The 22655-nt window shown below is 37.5% G+C and overlaps 1 protein-coding gene across 1 annotated transcript in view; it reads right to left on the bottom strand.

The window, feature by feature from the left end:
* Positions 1–6619: 6619 nt before the first annotated feature.
* LOC140162692 (lysosomal cholesterol signaling protein-like) overlaps positions 6620–22655 on the bottom strand; it is a 74299-nt gene continuing 58263 nt past the window's right edge. Inside the window, 6 exon segments of the mRNA XM_072185966.1 lie at positions 6620–8474; positions 10220–10360; positions 12485–12529; positions 16105–16265; positions 17659–17744; positions 17746–17910. Coding sequence (XP_072042067.1) covers positions 8270–8474; positions 10220–10360; positions 12485–12529; positions 16105–16265; positions 17659–17744; positions 17746–17910 — 803 coding nt within the window. The 3' untranslated portion in view covers positions 6620–8269.

Raw genomic sequence — 22655 nt, 5'->3', positions numbered from 1 at the left:
TGACACTTTTCACCCTAATGTGGTAGTGACGTTAGTACGTATTTCATTGGGCGTAGCTTCAAATCATCAACTTTCGCTCACGCCTAAAGACGCAGCATAGATACGAGCACGAAACAACTTCGTTGACGTCTAATCGACATAGGGGCGTAGCCAGCTTTCTTGGACGGGGTTGCGGCAAAATAACAGGGAGGGTGGGCGCAGACGAAAAATTGCAGTTGCGTCATACGTACATATACCAGTTGTTGTTTTTTAGATAGACTGTAATGTCGTTTTCTCCAGTAGTTTTTCACTACACTTGTTTGCTGTGTAATGTATAAATGTTTACTCCAGTAGTGTTTTATTTTATTTTCTATGATTTTTTTCTGTGTTTTCTTTCTTTTTTCTTTGCAAGTGAAAAAACATTCTAATGAGCAAAATAAGTGCACGTGCTGTGGGAAACAAACTTTTTTTGCCTAACAATGTTCTGCATACTAATTTTAATGCTCAATTACGCGGTTGACGAGTTACCATTGTTGTCTTCGGGCACCAAAAATATATTTTAGCAACAAAGCTGAGTTTTTAATGAATTTTACTGAAATATAAATACCTTTGCGTAATTTTTGTACCAAAACACGCCATATCTTCAATACGAAAGGTCAAAGTTTTCAATTGATCGTCGGCTTTTCATCCCAACTACCTTTCATTAGATTGATAAAGTTTACTTCAAGGACTGTTTTAACAGTCAATGACTGAAGTTTACTTCAAGGACTTTAAAAAAAATATCAAAAATATCAATTTTTAATCATTTGCCATAAAATGTGTATTATATCGACGAATTTCAAACAATCTAAATTATTTGATATCAGAAATAAATTCTTCATATTCAGAATGCAATTCGATATGTCTGATGTGCTCTTATATGTCCCAGAAAAAAATACTGTCCAAACGTTGCTACCAGTTAAGGTTTGCAAATTGGGATCCCAAACAGTTGGCATGTGCAAAGGGGCGGGCAAAACGTTTGCAGGCCGAGAGCGGGGAAAGCAATTTTTGGCACGCCATTTGAAAATTTTACCCCCGGGGGCTCTTAATTATTGTAGTTCCTTACATGTACTATAAACCTAGTGCTGATATATCATTCTGCTTTCAGGTCATCACGGGCTCGCTTTAGCAAGGAAGTTAATAGTTATCTTGGCGATTACTTCCTAGTGGTCAATGGCATGAGGATTTGGTCACACTTGCTGTTCTTGGTATGTCGTGCCCATGGGTCACGTGCGTATTTATAAATACGCAGTTACACACTGCTTTATAAATATAGTCGCAGACGCAGGTAGCTGTAAACCAGTACATAATCTGTAGTATTGTACGAGGGGCTATCCAAAAGTTTTTGACATCACTCAGAAGGAAAAGAGCTATATTGCAAAGTGGGTGAAAATTTTGATACATTGAATTAGAAGAAAAAATTATTTAAACATGCTGGTTTGTCTGCTTTGGTGCATTCATACTAATGTTAAAAATATAAATAAACAAACAAACAAACAAACAAACATCAACCAGAACAAAAAGTAAACAAGATACCAGTTGTGTGATTATACTTCTTTATTATTAATTTATTGTACATTTTTATATTATGTTCATGTGCAGTTCATACAATGTTAGATTGAAAAATTATGCCTCTAAACACACTATTCACATTGAGTTATTCCATATGAAATCCATACGCCCCCTAAGGAAGACATGACTTTAATCGTCCACACAGGGAGTAAGGAGTTCAAATGGAGTCACCGATTCGGTTTAACTCCATTTGAAGTTCACACTCCCTGTGCGCAAGATTATGGTCATGTCTTCCATAGAGGGTGTATGGATTTCAACTGGAATAGCTCATTAATTTTCATTTTTTTTTGGTTAACAGCTCTTATTTACATGATACACACATGGACTACTCAGTGCCAGAAGTGGGTAAGTGCAATAGCTGCCATGAGTACCTGAATGTGTAGATGAATCCAATATACTGCATATAAATTGCCAAATGTTCACAGGGCAGCTATTGCACTTGCCCAATTCTGGCATTGAGTAGTCGATATACATGATACACACATAAGTTAAATTGCACTTTATCTTTGGTTATGTCATGTGAGAACTATTAAAAAAATAACATTCTATCTAATAAAGCACATGGGGCAGATATAGAGGATTGCATTTTTCCTGAGACGAATATACCTAGGTATATTCGTCTCAGATTTTTCCAAAGAGAAGCAATCATCATCTTCCCACACCCCTGCCACACACACACCCACATACAAACACCCCAACATTGAATTCCATCTACAAGCATATGCCTATTTTTTTATGTCTCTTTTTGACAAAAAAAAAGAAAGAAAAATCACCATTTTGCATTGAGCAAATATCATTTAACCTATAATCTCACACACAGGGGGGGTAGATTTCAAATGGAGTCACCCATTCAGGTACCCCATTTGAAATGCACACTCCCTGTGTGGAAGAATGAGGTCATGTCTTTCATAGGGCTGTATCATGAATACAACTGGAATACCATTGACAATGATACAACCAAATGCCACTTTTTCAATGCTTTCACTTAAAACATAATTTCCTGGAAAATCTCTCTATTTTAGGAAATTCCTAAAAATGTCTGTAAACATAAATACCAAGCTATGGTAATAATAATGCTGAGTACAAATGATAATAAATGACAAAACAATTCATCATACAAAATATTTCTAACAGTAAACAAATGAATAAAAATATATACTAAATGTGATACCTTTGTCAAAATGTCTGCCTGTCCAATTCATGCAACGCTGGCACGGTTGTTTGATGGCATGTAGAATTGTTTTAAGCAGAGTTGATTTGAACACTGATGGCTCTATATCTTAAATCTTGTTTGCATCTTAAGGGGTAGACACTTGTATAATGACATTAAAACATTAGAAACATAAGTAACAGATAGCAAGGAAATTTTCTAAAAACTTTTTAATCATGAAATGAAAGGAATATCTCATATTATTGGGCCAACTCAAAATTAAAATATATATAAATAGCGCCCTTAATTTTCACAAAGATATACCAAGTGATCAGTAGATAAGCTACAATAAACAGATAGGAACTTTTCAGACAAATATCATCAAAATTACTACAAATGTATAAGAATAATTCTTTACACATAAAAATTACCACAAAAAGGAAACAGGCAAAAAAAGGTTAAATATTTCATAAAGGAAGGAAATTCTATGTTAAAAAGAGCTAAAAATATATAGGTCGTATACATTATTTATAATCAGTGCACAAAATGTGTAAAACATAGGTAGTACAACAACGCTTCGGGTTTAAACCCTTCAACGGTTACAAAGCAACTGGCAATGATGGAAATGAACATGACAACAAGACCATAAGAAAAAAAGGAAAACAATGAACAAAAATCAATGGTGTGAAAGCCGCAAAAAACTTAACACTACAGAAAAAATATAAAAATATATATATGTATATTAGTATGATAGCTGTTGGTCTTGTCCAGGTCTAGAATTGAAAATTATTTTATGTTTTGCTAGAAAAATTAATACATGATCACTTCAAACAACCGTGCTGGCTTGTTGTTAAGGGAGCTCAAAAGTGATTCGGTATCCAAGGGATCTTGCCAGTTTGTAGGTAAAATGCATAGCCAAGTAGCTGTGCATTTGGGCTTGCGTTTTACTGCAAAGTATATTTTGTTGCACAACACTTGTCACAACCCCAAGTCATCATGCTTGCGATTCCCATCAACCTGCATCTTCACTATATGCACATGAAGCTTGGGCCCAAGGCCTAGTTCACCACGTAAACTTGTATGGCTCAAAATTCGGACCACTCGCCATTAAGTTTACTGCTTTCTGTGTTTTGAAATTTGTTGACGTTTTAATAATCCCTGATTTCCGGTCGATTATTTTAGCTGTGTCACATCACGTGCATGACGTTAGTGGGTACCAGCCAAACTTCAGAAAAAAAATCACGATCGCCGATAACGATGTGATATGGGACTTACATAGGATTACACAGAGATATTTCTTGCCAAAATTTGACCATTTCTAGGTAGCTTGGCCCTACTTTGTCTGCGTATATGAAAAAGGACAGTCTTAAGTAAGTAAATGTGCAATGCTTTTGATGTTTTGATGTTTTGGGAGACTGGGAGGGATCAGAACAAAAAAATGATGGAGCCTATTCTTGACTGTGTAATATTCCTTCACCACACTGCTGTACAGCAATAACCTTATACGATGGACAGATAGTATCAGTTTGTGAATGAGGACATCGTATAAGTTCCTTGTACTACCCAAGACCCCACATTCAGTTTGGTCATATAACATTATTGGTGCCTCAATATGTACCGAGGGTAATTTCTCTTGTCCCCTAGAGATGTAATACAATACATTCAATCAAACATGAACATTTGCAGACTCATGATCAATTAACTTACGCTATTTAAAAGGCACTTAATTTAATGCCCATGTGACCCAAGTGCCGCCATACCAAAACCACCAAGTGATCAGTAGATAAGCTACAATAAACAGATAGGAACTTTTCAGACAAATATCATCAAAATCACTACAAATGTATTCTGTCGGTCCGTGCCACGTCACTTCCGGTTGACGATGAGACTCAAATTTGATTGAAAACAAGTCCTTGGTTCGATTTTTTGTTGATGATTTCTGTCATTTGTGTTGTGTATATTTCGATCGCAAATAGTCAGTGGAATCAAACAAGTTTCTTAGTTTTCAGAGTGGAAGTTACTTACTTGATTTATCGTTTTATATAATGAAAAACCGACAATTAAATTCCATGGTCGAGTGTTGGTTTTTCCCGAAATTGACGATGTTATCACTCCAGTCTGGAGTGGCAACATCGATAGTCTCATTCACAGCTTGGATATTTTTTGCTTGGATATTCAAAGTATCGAATATCTTCTCGATGATATAGTCTCATTCACAGCCGGTTTCTGTCGTTGATTACAAACCGTGAGCCACGTGAAGCTTGGGCCCAAGAGTAGAAGCTGGACCGACAGAATAAGACTAATTCTTTACACATTGGGAGATTCTGAATTTTGTGTATGTTTTCAAGAACTTTCCTGACTGAAAAAAAAGTTGATCAACAGAAACTGTTACAATACTGTGAAGTTGCACAAAAATGACAAAATTTGCTAGAAAATCTGGGCACAGATGCTGCACTTCCAGTCGCTGTCCCAAAGGTCACTTTTCCAGACTTCCTGTCTACAAGCTGTAATGTCAGTGCCCATCATTAAAGTTTTTGACTACAAATCATATGATTTAAGATAAATAGTGCCATCAATGTTCACCTTTTCTTAAAAATGACAAAGTTATACATGCTATCAAAACACCGTCAAACATGGTGCCTTGTTATAATACCATACATAATACTAATACTGTTGGTAATAAAATTGTTCAATACTAATAACTATATAATATCTCACTATATGAGTGACACTTCTCATAAATTATGACTTGGGCGGACAAAAAATAATACTATAGGTCTTAAAGGAATGCATATTCTGTTTCTTTGATATATTCATCTACCGTATTGTTTATAAGCACCCCGGTGGCGTTTCCAAAGACTGGCCTTTATGAGAAATGAATTTTCAGTGAAAAAATGGTCAAATGGTCGCACGCACGGAACCGCATGGAACATGATATTTTCATGGTAAATACAACAAAATTGCATCCGTAAGTGCATCATCAACCAAAAATGAAAGTAGTGAAATTACTAGTCAGGGCTCGAAAAAATGTTAATTTCCCGGGAAGCAAGCTAAATTTCCCACAATTAAAGTCATAATGTACGATCTTTTTTCAGAATTTACCTTTATTTTTTTCAAAACCGATTTTTTGGCATATTTGTAATACTTACACATGTTCTAACTTAAATCTATGAGCAAACTGTCAAATTCGGCCCTATTTGTAGTAAACGGGACGGTTTTCTGTTGGTCCGACATAAAGTCATAATTTCAGATTATGACTTTATGTCGGCCACGATCGCAAAAACCGTAGTCTCGTACAAAACTAGCTTGATTACGCTTCCTCCACATGTGGAGGGAGCGTAACCATCTTGGCCGCGTAGGAGACTAACTCTGAGGCCGCACTCGCTGTCCTAATCCAAATAGTGCGAGATGTTTCGAGTGATAGAGGTGAAGTTTATGATGTTGTTTCTTTGCAAATTCCCAATGTTTTTCGCGTCCAAATGTATTGGGAACTTTCATAATGATTGCATATTATCATTTTAGAAGAAAAAAAGAAACATCTAAAAATTAAAAAAGATCGTACATTAAGCTTTAATAGATGTTTTTAACTTTTTATATACAAAAAAAGACACAATTTCCCTCCAAATAACAGAATTTCCTCCATACACCAACATTTCCTGGGAATGAGCTTCCCAAATTCCCCACTTTTTCGAGCCATGTTACTAGTATATATCATAAGCAGGCAATGAATTGGATGGAAGGTTGAGTCCTAGGTTTTGTGATCAACACTGACATGAGTGATGCAAGTTTTAATCTTACTCACAGCACAATATGGCATGGAAATTTTTGCATTTTTGTCCATTTTTCATTGAAAAATTGGGGGGGGGGAAGAGAGGCGTTTAATAGAGGGGAGCGTTTAATATGAACAATACGGTATTTATCGTTTTTGTTTTGTATTTGTTAATATAATAACTTGCATCCTTTTTATCATCTATAATTGCTTTAAAAACGTTAATTAAGATATTATAATTACAATTAAATGTGAGATTAGCAGTACAATAAACACTTTTGGGCAAAAACAGTGAATTTTTTCTGTGCAATCCACTCAAATTTGCTTTTTTCTGCGGAATATGCTATTTTTGTGCGCAAATTGCTGGTCCCTGTTCATGATATCATCTTCAGTTTCCCTCTCTATATTTACACACTGAGGTAGAACCCAAGAGTAACAACTCCGGCTTGTTTGCATCCCGGTTTGCATGTCACTCATGGAGGCCAAAATACTGTACATTATTTTGGTATGCACCCAGGAAACTTTTTATTCAAAGTGAGTTGTTGTTTGCATTTTGCTTGTAACATACTGTGCACGCCAAAAATGCATGCTATATGCATAAATCTTTCAAACGCTTAAGCTTAAAGACACCAATTATTGCTCTTTTGGGCTATTCCATTTAAAATTCACACTGCCCCTGTGGAAGATTTAGCTAAAGTCTGCCACAGAGGGCGTATACGTTTCGAATAGAATAGACAGCTGGGTAACTTCCATTTAAAATACTCACTCCAATGGTGAAGGATATAGGTAAAGCCATAATAAATGGGGAGTAGGGGTTCCAAAATGATTAACTCTGACCAATTACATTTGAAAAACATACTCCCCATGTGATAGATATTTCCAAAATCTTCCACAGGGGTTAGGTAGTGTGGATTTTAAATGGAATAGCCCATTCTGGGCTTTAGTCAACAAACAACAGAGGTACAGTGACAAGCCAAAATTGCAGATTTACAATAGCATTACACACAGCGCAACTTTGAGTCGGTACTCTTTGGTCCGTATGCACTAACTTTAAAGACCTGATCTAACTATGGAGATTAGTCCAATGGAGAAGAACCTTCTTCATATTTACAAACCTTATTCTATATTATTGCAGATCTTATTAAGGGCAAATACACACAGCATAAAATTAGATGGCTGCAGCACTGCAGTTGAACTTTTGCAGTTTGCTAGGAGTAAAGGTGGAAAAGAAACCAAGTAAAAGTGTCCCTCCAAGTCTAACCTCCATAGTTTGACCAGGTCTAATGTTAGAACTCGCCTTACTTGTTTGCGCATAAGGACCAATGGGTGATGGGTCTAATGGATGGTATAAAGTTTGTGAAAGGACTCAAACAGTAATGGAATCTGACTCAAAAGCAACAGTCAAGGACTTTGTCTCAGACTAGAGTACCCGTGACTGATTCAGACACTTACAACACTGGAGTTGGAACATAAAATTGCGTATTATGGTTTTAAATCAGGACTAAATTTAGCACCTTTGATATTACACCACCTTAAGGCACCAGAAACAAATTTGTTCTATCTTTGGATCGACCGTCGATGCTGCTTGTTATTAATGAACTATCAACTAATTGATCAGAATTAATGCTAAATTTATATAAATTACTATGTTATCACAATTAACAATAGTAAATCAATCGATTTCATAAATAACAAGGATCGACTATTCATCGATGGTCGATCAAAAGATCAAACTGATTTGTTTCTATTGCCATACGTCACTAAAATTCATCGACAGTGAACCTATAAATAAGTTGCCTATCATAAAAATCATGCTCTTGTTCAACATGCTCAATGACCCTGCATATAACGAGATTCTGACCATATTTGACTGCATCTGGTCTGTCTTTAGCCAATCCTTGCTGAACCAACCAATCCACCAAGTGCTTACCATAGAACACATTGTTAAGTAACTGTAACTTGTGTCTGAAATGCAAGAAAAAAACATTGGTAGTTAGCAGCATGCACGGCCGTTGCCATGAGGGGGTGTGACACCCCCTGGCGATCCCTACAAAAAAAGGAAAGAGAGAGAAAGGAAGAGAGAAAGGGAAGAGGAGGGAGAGGGAGGGAGAGAGATGGGGGAGACAGGGGAGAGGTTGAAGAGGGTGAGAGTATGTGACGTGTCTCTCACATCACTTGAGAGAGAAGGGTTATTCCTCCATGTAATTTTACATAAAATTAGGGTTAGGGTTAAGGTTAGGGTTAGTTTAGGTTTAAGGAAATTTTAGAGCATATATATATATATATATATATATAATACCATTTTTTGAGACAGAGTCTCTTCAGCAGTTAGTTTGGTTCGCTCTTTCCACACAAACAATGTTTGCATGAATGACGCGAAACCAAACTAGCTGTTGAGGAGACTAGTATAATGAGACTATAATTTATTGTGATAAGCCTGCACAGAAATCAAAAGTATTTATAAAGGGGTAGCCACCAGGAAGCGGGTTTTTGCATGAATTCTCCGGAAATACATCAACTTTTTGGAGCGTCAAATTTCAGGATAGTAATGAGAAAAATATGATCTATTGTGTGATACCAATAATTCATCAACAATGAAAAAATTCGGGGAATGATGTTGTCGGTCGAGTTACGGACCTTTAAGACATACTCAGTTGGCAAATACACTACCAGATTCCTATTGCTGCCACCCCAGAGGTACACTACTGCCCAAATGCTTCATTGGTACCATGACATTGGTACCTGTGTAGGTACTCAAGAGTACACACATCAGAATCACACATACAGATGTACACACATCCTCCTCCTTTATATGGCCCATTCAAAAAAATTTCAATGAAAATATGACAAAAATGCAAGAACTTGCCATGTGAGTATAGAGTAAGTTTAAAACTTGGGAGTAAGCTTAAAACTTTCATCAGTCATGTCAGTGATGATCGCTAAATTGGATGGACAAAACCTACTCTAACTTCCATCCAGTTTATTGCCCAATTATGGTAGAATTTCACTAATTTCATCAGACTCTTGTTGATGATGCACTTATGAATGTAATTTTGTTGTATTCATCGCAAAAATATCATGTTCCACACGATTCCGTGTGCGCCGCCATCTTCAATTTGAACCCGAAGTGAGTGATTCTTTCTTGTCTTATTTCATCTGCGATTTTGAAGCTTTTTTTCCCACTGAAAATTTACTTCTAATAAGATGTAACACCTCGGGGCATTTAATACAAACAATATGGTACACAGTACATACAACCAGTGGCGGTGCCATTGGGGGGGGCATAGGGAACTCTTTCCCCTGTTGCCCCCAGAAAAACCCAAAATGACATTTCCACTTTTTGTGGTAATTTTATGCATAAAATTTGTTGATCTTGCCCCCCTGAAATTCACTTAGCCCCCTGAAATTCACTTAGCCCCCTAATGCCCCCGAAAAAAAATCCTGGTGCCGCCACTGCATAAAACTGGTAAAAGGATATTGTATAAAACCATTTCGTCCGCAGAGTGCAACACTATCGTAAGTGCAGTAGATGTAATAGCTGCCTTTTTACTAAGCTAACCCCAAGATATCACCTTTACATGTAGTTGGGTGTTTTTTGTAGTGTTATTGATTAGAAGTAAGTACATATAATGAAATGTTGCAAAAGGCAGCTATTGCATTCTACTGCACTTACGATAGTGTTGCACTCTGCCGATGATTTGTCATCTTACCTGATATCTCTGACAATACTTTGTATACAATGCTGAAGGTGGTTACTTTTAAATTCCTCACACATATCAGTAACTTCTTGACTTATTTCTGACTCAGGTGGCAGCTTTAATGTTTCTTTTCCACGAATCAGATGACGAAAACTGTAGAGGAAATATTAACAAAGTCATGTCATGTTAATTTATTCATATGGCAAATGACATCAAAATACAACAACAAAACACAATGGGTGAGGATACAGAATTTGGAAGCCATGGTTACTATGGTACTGGGGATAGCAATTTACATTTATGTACATAAGAAACAAATGTGTTTGATCTACGATCGACCATCGATGCTTGGTTGATCCTTATTATTTGATGAAATTAATTATTTTTGTTAATTTTGACAACATATGAATATTTGCCTCTACTGATACTGACCAATATAAATTTAGTATCATAACTTTGATTTAGTTGTTAGTTCATTAATAACAAGCATCGAAGCAGCATCTACAGTTGACCCATGCAAGGATCCAACAAATTTGGTTCTGGTGCCATACAGAGCAATGGTGCCATTTGCAATGCTCAAACAAAATAGATATAAGATATTATGATCAAATTTACTAATGCACATTGTATTTTATTGTTGATTGTTGGACGTTGGTGGTGCAGTGCAGCAAACAGTGGCTGTGACAAACACTTTTTGCGCCAATATTGAGCAAACTTTGTTGACTTTGCCCCCCCCCTTGAAATTCCTTCCTCCCCGAAAAAACACACAGAGTACCTACACAGTACCAATGCTGCTACTGCACAGGACCCACCAGCAGTACTGGTTCTGCACTGGTACTACACAGGTACTCCCCTGGTACTGCACAGTATACCTTGCAGACAGTGTACCTGTGCAGGCGGCCCCAATAGGAATCTGGCAGTGTACAACTTATTTGCAAAGCTTATTTGCAAAGCTCTATTCTGATTGGTGATTAAAGTGAAGATATCATGTAATTGACCAATCAGAGGCAATGTTAGATTGGCAGGTAGTGCTCAGGGGGTTAACTGAAGGCCATAATCATGCACAATTTATTTTGGTAGCATTATTTAGTCCTGGCACAATGAACTTTTTTCAGAAGTGATTAAAGTGAAATCTGGGGGGGGGGGGAATCATAAGTTTGGATCTCTTTGCCCCAAATAGTGAGGCCCGGAGTTTGAAATGAATGCGATACTGAATTGGTAACCAATGCACATAGACGTGTGACACATGGCCCTTGTGAGCATGCGTGCAGCAGCATTTTGAGGCTGTTGAAGTTTATTGAGTTGTATCTGCTCATGGGTGTATTTCAAGCAGGGGCGGCAAAGAAGAAGGGGCGGCAAAATGAATTATGAAAGAAAAAAGGATGAAAAAATTATGAAAAAGTTTAGAGAAATTATGAAACCAATGGAATTATACATCAAATTTTTTTGCTTTTAGGTCGCTAGCACCCATAACCCTTTCTTTTTATATTTTTTGCTCTTCACTTTTTCAAACCATCAAAAAAAATTGGGTCAACCTTTTCGGGCTGTTGATGAAGGGGGCGGCAAAATTTACCTTTTCTGCAGCCCCTGGGCAGGAGCGGCCACAGTACACATGCTGCTATGTTGCAGAGGTGTAAGTGAGGTAATGATCAGGGGCTTGTCTGGGGAATAGGCTGCAGGGTATCACCCCCCTCAAAAAAAGTGTTTTTGGCTCATTTTATGATGAATTATCATCATCCAATCCCGGAAATGTTAAAATATCTCAAAACTTGGGACTTTTTATGTTCAAGCCTATGGCTAGCATGCAGAGCATTATAAGATTAGCAACTAATTTAAACTGTTGCGATTTGGTAGTTCACAGCATCTTGCGAATGGTAGTGAGCTTTGACAAAAATTGCATTGATCATTTCATAGCGAGTGTGTAGAAAAATTCAAATATCACAGGTATACTTTTGTAGGTCCTGTGGTTCTTGAGTTATGTTTGAAGAGTGCTGAAACAACAACACTTTTGTAAAATGCACATAACTCACTAACAACAATAAATCAAGCAAGTTTTCAAAGTATATGATTTGTAGAATGAACTTTTGCAAAACATCAAAGTGTTATTTTTCAATAATGTATCGATTTAGATAATGAAAATCTATTTTTTTTGCTGCTTCAACCAACAATACCGTGTCTACCCTTAATGTCTACCTGTGCAATACATCACTGAACATATAATGTCCATCTCATACACATCATGCAAACAAATGTCACCACCATGCACATCTAAGATACCTTTTAGTAGGAAGTGTTAATTGTAAAAGAGATTGAAATCCAAGTCTGTTAGCCAAGGAGGAAATTAGAAAAATAAAAGAGTATTATAATGAAGGATTGTCTCGAGACATCAGGAAAACACACAAAACAATGATTTTAAGGGGGTACTACACCCATGTGGTAAATTTGTGACTATTTTTGCATTTTTCTCAAAAATAATTACACACTGGTAACAAAAGTTATGTATATTATTGGGGCAAGGATTCCAATTACTACACTGAAATTTCAGTGACCCAAGACAAGCGGTTTGTTATTTATGATCAGAAATAAGGTACCGCTAGGATGTACCTCGTTTCCAGTGTAGTAATTGGATTCCTTGCCCCTATACATAACTTTTGTTACCACTGTGTTATTAGTTTTTGAGAAAAATGCAAAAATAGACACAAATTTATCGAGGGGTGTAGTACCCCTTAACTGTTCGAAAGAGGAAATGCAAGTGCATCACAAGAAAACTATGGCCACAACAAAGGAATGGAAAAAAGAATGGAAGACCTGATTGGCTGTCCACCACTTAAGTGACAGCTGAGTGGCCAAAAAATTGGGCTTATTGCTAAACAACAATAACAGCCCTAAACTATGACCTGAATAGCTTGAGGCCAGAAACTCTGAAGTGGGCTCAAGTGCAAATTGAGAGGATAAGCCTCTGCACCCACAATCCCCGAAATATGTCTTGAAACATTAAAGCGTCTTTAGTGGAAAATAAGTCCCCCCACTCCCCCGTGCAATGTTGAAACGTGCAAATGTGTTCAGCGTGTCTCCAAAGTGTCGCAACATTGAATGATGGGGGGTGGGGAAGGAAAAAAAGTGTTAATTGATGGCCCAGCTTTCTTCTAATTCCAAATATTCAACATTTTTATCCACATTAAAAATACACTTTTGATTTCATTCAAGATGCCTAAAGCGTTTCAACTACATATTTCGGGGATTGTCTGAAAAAAAAAAAAAAATTAACATCTGATTTTAATCTTTTGGCTATAACTTTAAAACTACTTCGGGGATTGTCTGAGGCAATCGCAAAATTAACATCTGATTTTAATCTTTTGGCTATAACTTTAAAACTACTTGATAGAATCACTCCAAATTTTCAATGAATATTAGTTAGTGCATAAGCTATGATGTGGGTATAAAATAAAACAACTAATTGTATCAATTTTGACTATATCGCCCTGCACTACAAGCAGGTTGCACCCATCACCTGTGTATGTCTACAATCATAGATTGAATACAATAGTGCTCTTTTCAAACATACTTTGAACTTTTAAAAACGGAATTATTGTTGTAAAGTCTTTGTGTAACCACGGGTGTATAATGTTGCAAGCTGTAATTTCTCCAAGGATAAATCATATAATACGCAAAGATTACTGACTCATAATTGGTACCATATGCAACGCTGTGACATATCCACTATCTTGGGTTTGTCGCTCAAGGATGGGCAGATAATGTACCGCTGGCATTTTTCGGCAAGAACCACATATGACCCATAATATGCATCTTTAAGCTTGAAAGTTTTGTTCATACAGTGCTTAGCGTGTGCACTGTGTATACGAGGGGGTATCCAAAAGTTCTTGAAATCACCCAGAAGTGAAAGAGCTATATTGATGAAATTTTGTCAGTGTAATCACTGGTCCTTAAGTACATTATGGTCCAAAATTCATTTTCTTTTTCAAAAAGCAAAAGTGCCATATGATGGACAATGAGCATTGTAGGCCTAACCCTTCAAATGCAGGAACTTAATCACACTGCATGCCTCAATTTTCACCATCTTGCAGGTTATGCGCCTACTGGCCATCTAGCGCCACCTGTAAAGAAAGGTGGTACCTGGTACCTTACAAACAAGGCTATATGAGACCATTTTTAGACCATAATGTACATAAGGACCAGTAATTACACTGACAAAATTTCATCGATATAGCTCCTTCACTTCTGGGTGATTTAAAAAAACTTTTGGATACCCCCTCGTAGGTGTTTGCCGGGAAATTTCGAAGTACTCCAGAAGTACATTAAGTTGCCTCCATGTGCAAAACACAAACATGGCAGAGTCGGTACTCTTTGTTTCTACCTCAATGGTTTTTAGCATTAATTCTGATTAATTAGTTGTAAGTTCATAAATAATAATCATCGAAGCAGCTCTGGTAACTTACAAACAAGGCTATATCATCCAATCAGAATAGTCCGTAGGGCTGAAGGGGATTAAGCTTGAAATAGCTGAGCTCTAAAGCCCAATTTGGATTAGGTTATTTTAAAAAAAAAACAAGAGGAGGTATACAGCCCTGTCACTCAATACAGTGAGCCAACAAATTAAGGTACCAGTTGTGTTCACCCCTGTATATTCTAAATAAAGACAAATATGTCAATATTAAAACAAACAGCTAATAATTGAACTCTTTACCTCTAATTCAAGACCTTATTTGTTGAAATTGGTTGAGAATTAAAGAAACGGTGATCTAAAACCTACTAAAGAGACAAAATCAAAAGTTGCACTTTGGTGTTCTAATCAATGAAAGCATGACGCTAGCTTTTTGTGCTAATCAATGGAAGCACGGCGCTAGTTCCCGTGTTCGCGAACGCTTTGTGTACAAATCAATAGCACATACAATAGAGGAAACTGCAACTTTTAAATTGGCACCTTCCTTGGGGTTTTGGATCGTTGTGTCTTTATTTCTTGAACAATTTCAACGAATGAGGTCTTAAATTCGAGCTAAAAGATGCAGCTATTGGCTACTGGTTCCAATTATGACATAGCTGTCTTTGTTTAGGATATACAGGGGGTAAACATAACTGGTACCTTAATTTTTTGGCTTAATGTATAAAAGACTGTCACATGAATCAAGAGAAAAATACACATCATAAACTCAAGCAAACAAGCACAAAAACAAACGGTTTATCCTTAGTGTTAGAGAGCACGAAATACTAATAGGATTAGAATTAGGGTTAGGGTTAGGGTAGGATTAGGGTTAGGATTTAGAGTTGGGATTTGTTTGGTATCCTCTTACACAAAGGATACACCAAACAAACAGTTAGTATATACTTTGGCTTATAATTGGCAAAAATTATTTGGTTTTTTGTTACTGCACGCATCAACAAAGTCCTAACTTGGCATGTGTAAATTCACATAAGTGCGTTCGAGTCACGCATTGGACAAAACACAACTAGCATACAGGCAGGTGCTGCGTCCAACTGAGTGCACGCCCTTCTGTAATAATGGGCTATTCCATTTAAAATCCACACTCACTCCCCATGTGGAAGATGTTGGAAATATCTTCTACAAGGGGAGTATGGAATTTCAAATGGAATGAGCACATTAGGCAGCTCCATTTGAATTTCATACACCCTCTCAGAAAGATTCATCTCGAATCTTCCCCCAAGGGAGTGTGAGTTTCAAATGGAGCTGCTAATGTGTTCATTCTATTTGAAATTCATACTCCCCCTGTAGAAGATATTTCCAAAATCTTCCACAGGGGTAGTGTGGATTTTAAATAGAATAGCCCAATCCACTTACGAGTCTTCGCCAATTATAAGCCAAACAAAGTATAGAACAGTCTCATCCCATTGCCCCACACACATACACAATGTATACTTACAAATTGATTACAGGTACAATAACGTTTTTGGTATCAAACCCAAATGTAGCCAGCACAAAGAATCCCTGCCCATAATCAAAGACAATGTCAAGGAACTCTAGCTCTAATGACACGCCTGACTCAGAGTGGTTGAAAATCTTCCATAGACATACAAAAAGACCCTGCAAAGCAGTAGAAAATGTATTATCAGTGCACTACCATAGAAATCAGTGGCGTGCGCAAAGGGGGGCAGGGGCGGCACGTGCCCCCCCCCCTTTTGTTGGTCATTCGGGGGAAAACGCTAAAACCGCACCTTACACACCTAAATCAGACTCCATTCGGGGGAACTGAACAGCCTGCCCCCCCACTTTCAATGTGCTGCGCACACCACTGATAGAAATGTTCTAATTAACTACAGTGACCAGCAGAGGTACACTCGGAATGCTGTGACTGACATCAGGGCAGAGGCCCAGTGTGATTGCGTGATGATCTGTACAATTACAGCATATTCGGGCTGATTGACAAGACATCGGACCAAACATTCCGAGTTTATCCAAGCTGATCACTAGTAAAAGATTTATACATAATACATACATACGGTACCTAATTTATTTAAGACTATTCAACTAAAATGCACCAATAAGATGTTCATGCGCATAAAGCAAAAGTCCCAAAGTGGGGAGTGCATTAGATGCACAGAGGAGAAAGAAAACAGAAAACAGAGAGCATACCACCAGTCAATGTCTCCGCATGATGAGGGCCGATTGTTCCATGACGTGCGGTAGATGAATTGCTGCGTATTTTCATGGTCTATCGCATAATCGTGAAAGTACGCCCAACGCAACGCTGGCGTGATTGTTAGACACAGCACGATCGAACAATCGGCCCTCATCAATATGCGAGAACTCACCGCATACAATACCCGGGGACTTTGACTGGTGGTACGCTATCTGTTTTCTTTCTCCTCTGTGATTAGATGTATCAATATCTCAGTACAATCAATGGCCTAATTAGTTCCTTCCCTTTACCCAATAAAGCAGCATGCTTTGGAATAAAATAACAATACTAATACACAAAATACAAAAGGCAGTGGTATCCTGTCTTGTATTTGAGGTTAGGTAAATAAAAAAGTTTGTTTCCTGTAGCGCTGGCATTTTGTTTTGACAGCTTTTTTAAAGCGCATTTAGATTTTTTTTTTCACTTTTGAAAAAAAAAAAAAAGCGGAAAAAATTCGCAAAAAATAATATAAAACACTACTGGACTAAACATTTACACATCACACAACAAACGAGCTTAGTGAAAAACTACTGGAGAAAACATCGCACATTTTTTTAATACTTTTTTAATCTGCAGGTTGAAAGGGGATCATAAATATTCTTGAAGAAATATGATTTTTTTTGTGTCAGAGAGACTCACTGTAAATTTCCATTCCAATTTGCAGCAAACAAGGTTTTTTTTTTCATTTGAAGACATGGATTATAAAAAAAAAAAATAAAATAAAAAAACGCATTTTGCATTTGACTTTTTTGACCTGCTACAGGAAACAAACATGTTTTTTTTTTTTTTTATACTCACAATAATCATGGAAAGCAAGAGTAATAACAGCAGCAATACATGCCGACCCATCTGATGTCGTTCTGATTCTTCAAAGTTCTCGCGTCTGCCTCTTCAGGTGCCGTAAATGTCGCACCCACAGACGCCTCCGACAAGTGTCGCGTTGCATTGAGTCGCAACCTCTGGAATTGGTGCACATTTGATTCTGTATTGATGGAGAGCCCATTGAGAGGTCTTCGATGTCTGTGACACTACAGCGTGGTGATGGGTGATCTAAAAAAATATGGAATATTTTTAATAAAGAGTATTGTGTGGTGTGCAAAAGGCCCCCACAACACGTTTCATCAGAGACACCCCGGTGCTAGTTTGAGGACAGTATATGCGTGATGCCATTTTGTGACTCAATTTCTCTCAATGTCCAACATAGAATATTATAGGCACACCACACCACTCTTCGCCATACATACATTCTCCCAGCCACATTTCCCTAACATAATATGAAATTTAAAAAAATAAATGAAATTTATTTTGTCAAAGGCGCCGGCGGGGTTCGAACCCACGCTGCACTCAGCCGCTATACTGTACTCCTATACGATATTGACATAACACCAGCGCCTTAGACCGCTCGGCTATCAGGCTTGATGGTGTCATGATGAAAATTTTAAAATATAATCGCAACTTCATTACTTCAACCATGGAGGTATATAAATAAATGGAGAATGATCTAGCCAAGCATCTTTTGTACTACGTTGGTTATGACCAATTATTGTTGAATAGGCAATTTCAGGGGATATTGATTATGCTAAGCTGATTTAAATTGTTAAGTATGTTTCACTGGTCATTTATTTCAATGGGGTGCTAAATGCAGTTACTTATAATGTTTATTGGAAAGTGCTCATGTTTCAGAAAATTTAATATCAAAATGTCATTTTCGCCAAAAAATTGCATTGAAATCAGTCTTTTTGAATAAAATAAACACCCTATCTGTAGGCCTATATCTGTGGTCATATTGTGACCCCCTACATTTTGGTCATGATTCTTGAAAAATTAAATTAGGCTATGACCCCTATTTTTCTTTCCAAAAGTTATGACCCCCCCGGTATAGGCCTATTTGGAACCCCCTCCAAAGAAAATGATGGCCCCTAATAATATTAATAATCATTTAGGCCTAAATACTGATAATTATTTATTATAAAATGAGAAGTTTAATGATGATGAAAAGATTTTAGCTGAATTCAAGTACTTCCGGTAAATTTTACTCGCTTTAACTAAATTGGCCCAAATTGGCCCAACATAATTTTTTCACAATCGGAAGGTAAAAACGTGTTGCTTTCATGTGCACTATATTTGAACTCCTCAGCCCCCCTTAAAAGCTTAATATATGAACATGAAAACTAAGTATATTTGTCAAGTTACGGCACAACTAGTGTTGAAAACAGTTTCATAACTTGAGAACAGAACATCCAAATTTCATCGGGTTTTCGCACAATCATACATTGAAACTATAAGCTATCAAAACTGGCGACTTTGAACAGCTAATTGACTAGCTGACGTCATTATACAGTCTCTTTTACAAGCCTTCCGGTGCGGGTCAATGTAGGGTCAATTCCTATGAGGAAATTTTGGGAGTGACGATCAATGAACCATGGTAGAGTCTCATAACCATCGTGGAGATCAATAGCTTGGCTGAAGTGGCTAGTCATTCAAGTTTGGTGACTCATTGAATAGAGGTAATCGGATAATCTCCACTTAAGAGATTAGAATTCTGGCGATCATTCTCCATTTATTTATATACCTCCATGCTTCAACATACCAAGTGACAAGCAACGACAGAAAACGTAACATATTTTGGAATTTTATTTGTTTAAAAACATTAATGTGTATTAATAGCGCTCAATTGTTGATAACTACATGTTTTATAAATGAGGCTATACACGCACAATAGTCGGGACAATAGTATATCGATTTTGATTCACACGTGTGCTACGAACTCGCCGTATACTAAAAGCATAGATTATCAATGTGGCGTGGCCTACCATTTTTCTTGTAGCTTCTTTTATACACGTCGATGTTTTCATCAATTATACAATTAACCCACATTAGACCCATAATTTTATTTCAGGAAATAAAAGATTAGATTACCATAAAAACGAAACAGTAATCATTCGTTGGGTCTAATGTCATTTATACATGGAATTTTCAATGTTTTTTCTATCGCCATTCTCGCTCAATTAAAAAAATATTTTGGCGTGTATATAATTGAAATAAAATTCTCTGCCTCATGAACGACATCAAATGTGCCACAATTGGGTATCACGAATCGTTATATATGATGTGCAGTTAATATTCATATTTTCTTTTATACAGAGGATGCTTCAGTTTTGACAGGAAAAATATTTTCTTGAAAACCCTCTCACTCGGTTATTTTAAAAAGGTAACCACGCTTCCCTAGAATGTGCAATAAATTAGCATTAAAATTTTTCTTATTCTAACAGCAAGCGTTTCTAGAATGCATTATGGCGAAATGTGGTGTATAGGCACACCAACATATGTGACCGTACACCACGAATGAGCCGTAAATGTCCTCAATTGTATTCTGAGTTACAGTGTAAAATGGGCATGAAGGTCGTATTCATAGGTACCTCAATTTGGTGCTACGTGTACCTCATTTAATGAGATACACGTAGCACCAAATTGAAATACCTATGAATATGACCTTCATGCCCATTTTACACTGTAACTCAGAATACAATCGAGGACAATTACGGCTCATTCGTGCTGTAATGGTCACATATATTGTAAAATAAATTTGTGACTATTTTTGCATTTGTCTCAAAAAAACTTGTCGGTCCTGTGTACATGCATATTTTCTCACATTAATGTAGTGTGCATGTTAAAGAACATCACAGGCTATTCAAAAAGAGCAGGGGATCATCCCGTACTGTTGACTGTACTTCAAAATACACTCTGAATCTACTCTAGGTTCCAGAGTAAAAAATAAGTACAGCTTGTCTGTACGCAGTGCGATAATACTCATACATATGAGGAAGGCACTTATAAGGAAGAAGAAGAATTATACTTCTCACCAACAATATGCCTCCAAGAAGTCAAACCACTGCATTGTGCACGACAAAATAGAATTGGTTCAGATCTTGCAAGCAATGCTACATTTTTTGCAAGTATCGATGAACATGAGGAAAGATGTCCAAGTATTTCAAGTATTATCGCCATCATCATGCTTCCAAGAAGCTGAGCTCAGGCAACCACTGTGCAAGACAGAATAGAATTGGTACAGGTTTGGCAACCGATGCTACATATGTTTTAAAGCAAGGCATCAGATACCAAAGCTCAGCTGGGGTGACTGGTGCTTGTGACATTTAATGCCACCATCAAAACCAAATTGCACAACTAAAGGAGCTTTGGAAAAAATGAAGATTAAAGGTAGAAAGAAGATGGACAAGTTGGCCCAATTAAAGAAGTATTCGAAGGTCACGGTGCACACCGACATCGCCTGGCTAATAATTACTTGGTACAGCAGAGATACTAAAATGAATACCCGGGATCGATACACGTGAATGTGCTATGCACGATTTGATATTCAGACGATAAATCTTTGGATACCGGAGTAGAAAATGATGAATATCTCCCGTAATTGATTTAGTCTAAAGAAGCCAGATTTTGTTCCTTGCACTTGAATATACATGTTCAACGGTTATGATAGTTGTTAGCTTGCGTCTTGAGAAAGAACCATTGCGTCTTGAATTCAAAAACTGACAAAAATATTCTGATTTTATATGTGCCGAACTATAGTGCAGCGTAGGCTAGCTGCACTCACTGTGCAAGCAGTCTAAAGCATATGACCATTGACCTCATCAATGGCGTATACATGCTCACTCACACACAGAGAGGTCAATTACCAGGCTATTGTCAGTAGCCTTAGTCGGATTTCCCTCGGCTCATTATGCGTCTCAAAGGTCGGAACAAAATGGCAATGCATGGCTGTGGATTCAACCTACCATGGCGATTTCTGCCATGAAGATATCGGGGCGATGACACTGTGCGGTGGTGGATCTCCCAAGAAAGGAGTCTTCACCACCAGACGAGTTGGAGGCATTTGTGGTGGAAATGTTAGTAACATCTGATACCAAACCAATTCCAAATGAGTTTGAAGATGACACATCTGGCATGATGTCTGACTTGCCAAATGATCCCAGAGAGCCAGATGCAAGTGTTGATGACCATGAGGAATTAGGTCCAAATACTTCAAGTATTGGCCTACATGTAACAGGGCTGTCAACTCTCACGCATTGGCTGTGAGTCTCACGCATTGGGTCACTTTCTCACGGTCTCACGCCTAGGTAGTATAATCTCACTCCTAGGTAGTAAATCTCACGTAAAATGGTTAAAATCTCACGCATCGTCAAAATAATTTGTTGTCCCCCCCCCTTTTCAGATTCTCGAGCGCCATGGCTCAAATAATCATGGGTCAATTGTACTCGATAAATCCCGGTACGGCTCTGTCTCACGCCAAGCAATTCCAAAAAGTTGACAGCCCTGCATGTAAGGACACATAAACATACTTTGCATCCCAATTCATCTATATACAAAACCAAGACAACCTGTGAATAAGGCTACAAGAAAGTCTAAACTTAGACTTAAGGATCACAATTCAACCGTCCCAGTCGAAAACTCTCCGCTATTGCAGATTCTTAGTCAGTGGGAGTGGTCTATTACGTAGACACATAATCTGATTGGACAATCGCATGATTTTGGGTGTCGTCTATCAGGCTGTAGACGACCCCGCGTCATCATGAGTGTTGATAACGCGTAACTCGCACACGCTACATGTAGCAGTACGCGCAACAAAAGATGTGAAGTTGTAAACAAGTTTCGTTCATTTTAGAAAAAGGGGAGTTTTTTTGACGGTAACTTAATTTTTGCCTCAAAAAGAATGAGAATAAACGATAGGAATTTTTATTTTGACTATCCTCTACCTATGATAGACGACAGGCAGGTTC

This window comes from Amphiura filiformis, chromosome 10 (genome assembly GCF_039555335.1).
Source record: "Amphiura filiformis chromosome 10, Afil_fr2py, whole genome shotgun sequence".
In the NCBI taxonomy this organism is placed as follows: domain Eukaryota; kingdom Metazoa; phylum Echinodermata; class Ophiuroidea; order Amphilepidida; family Amphiuridae; genus Amphiura; species Amphiura filiformis.
This window is presented reverse-complemented; position numbering and strand designations above follow the sequence as displayed.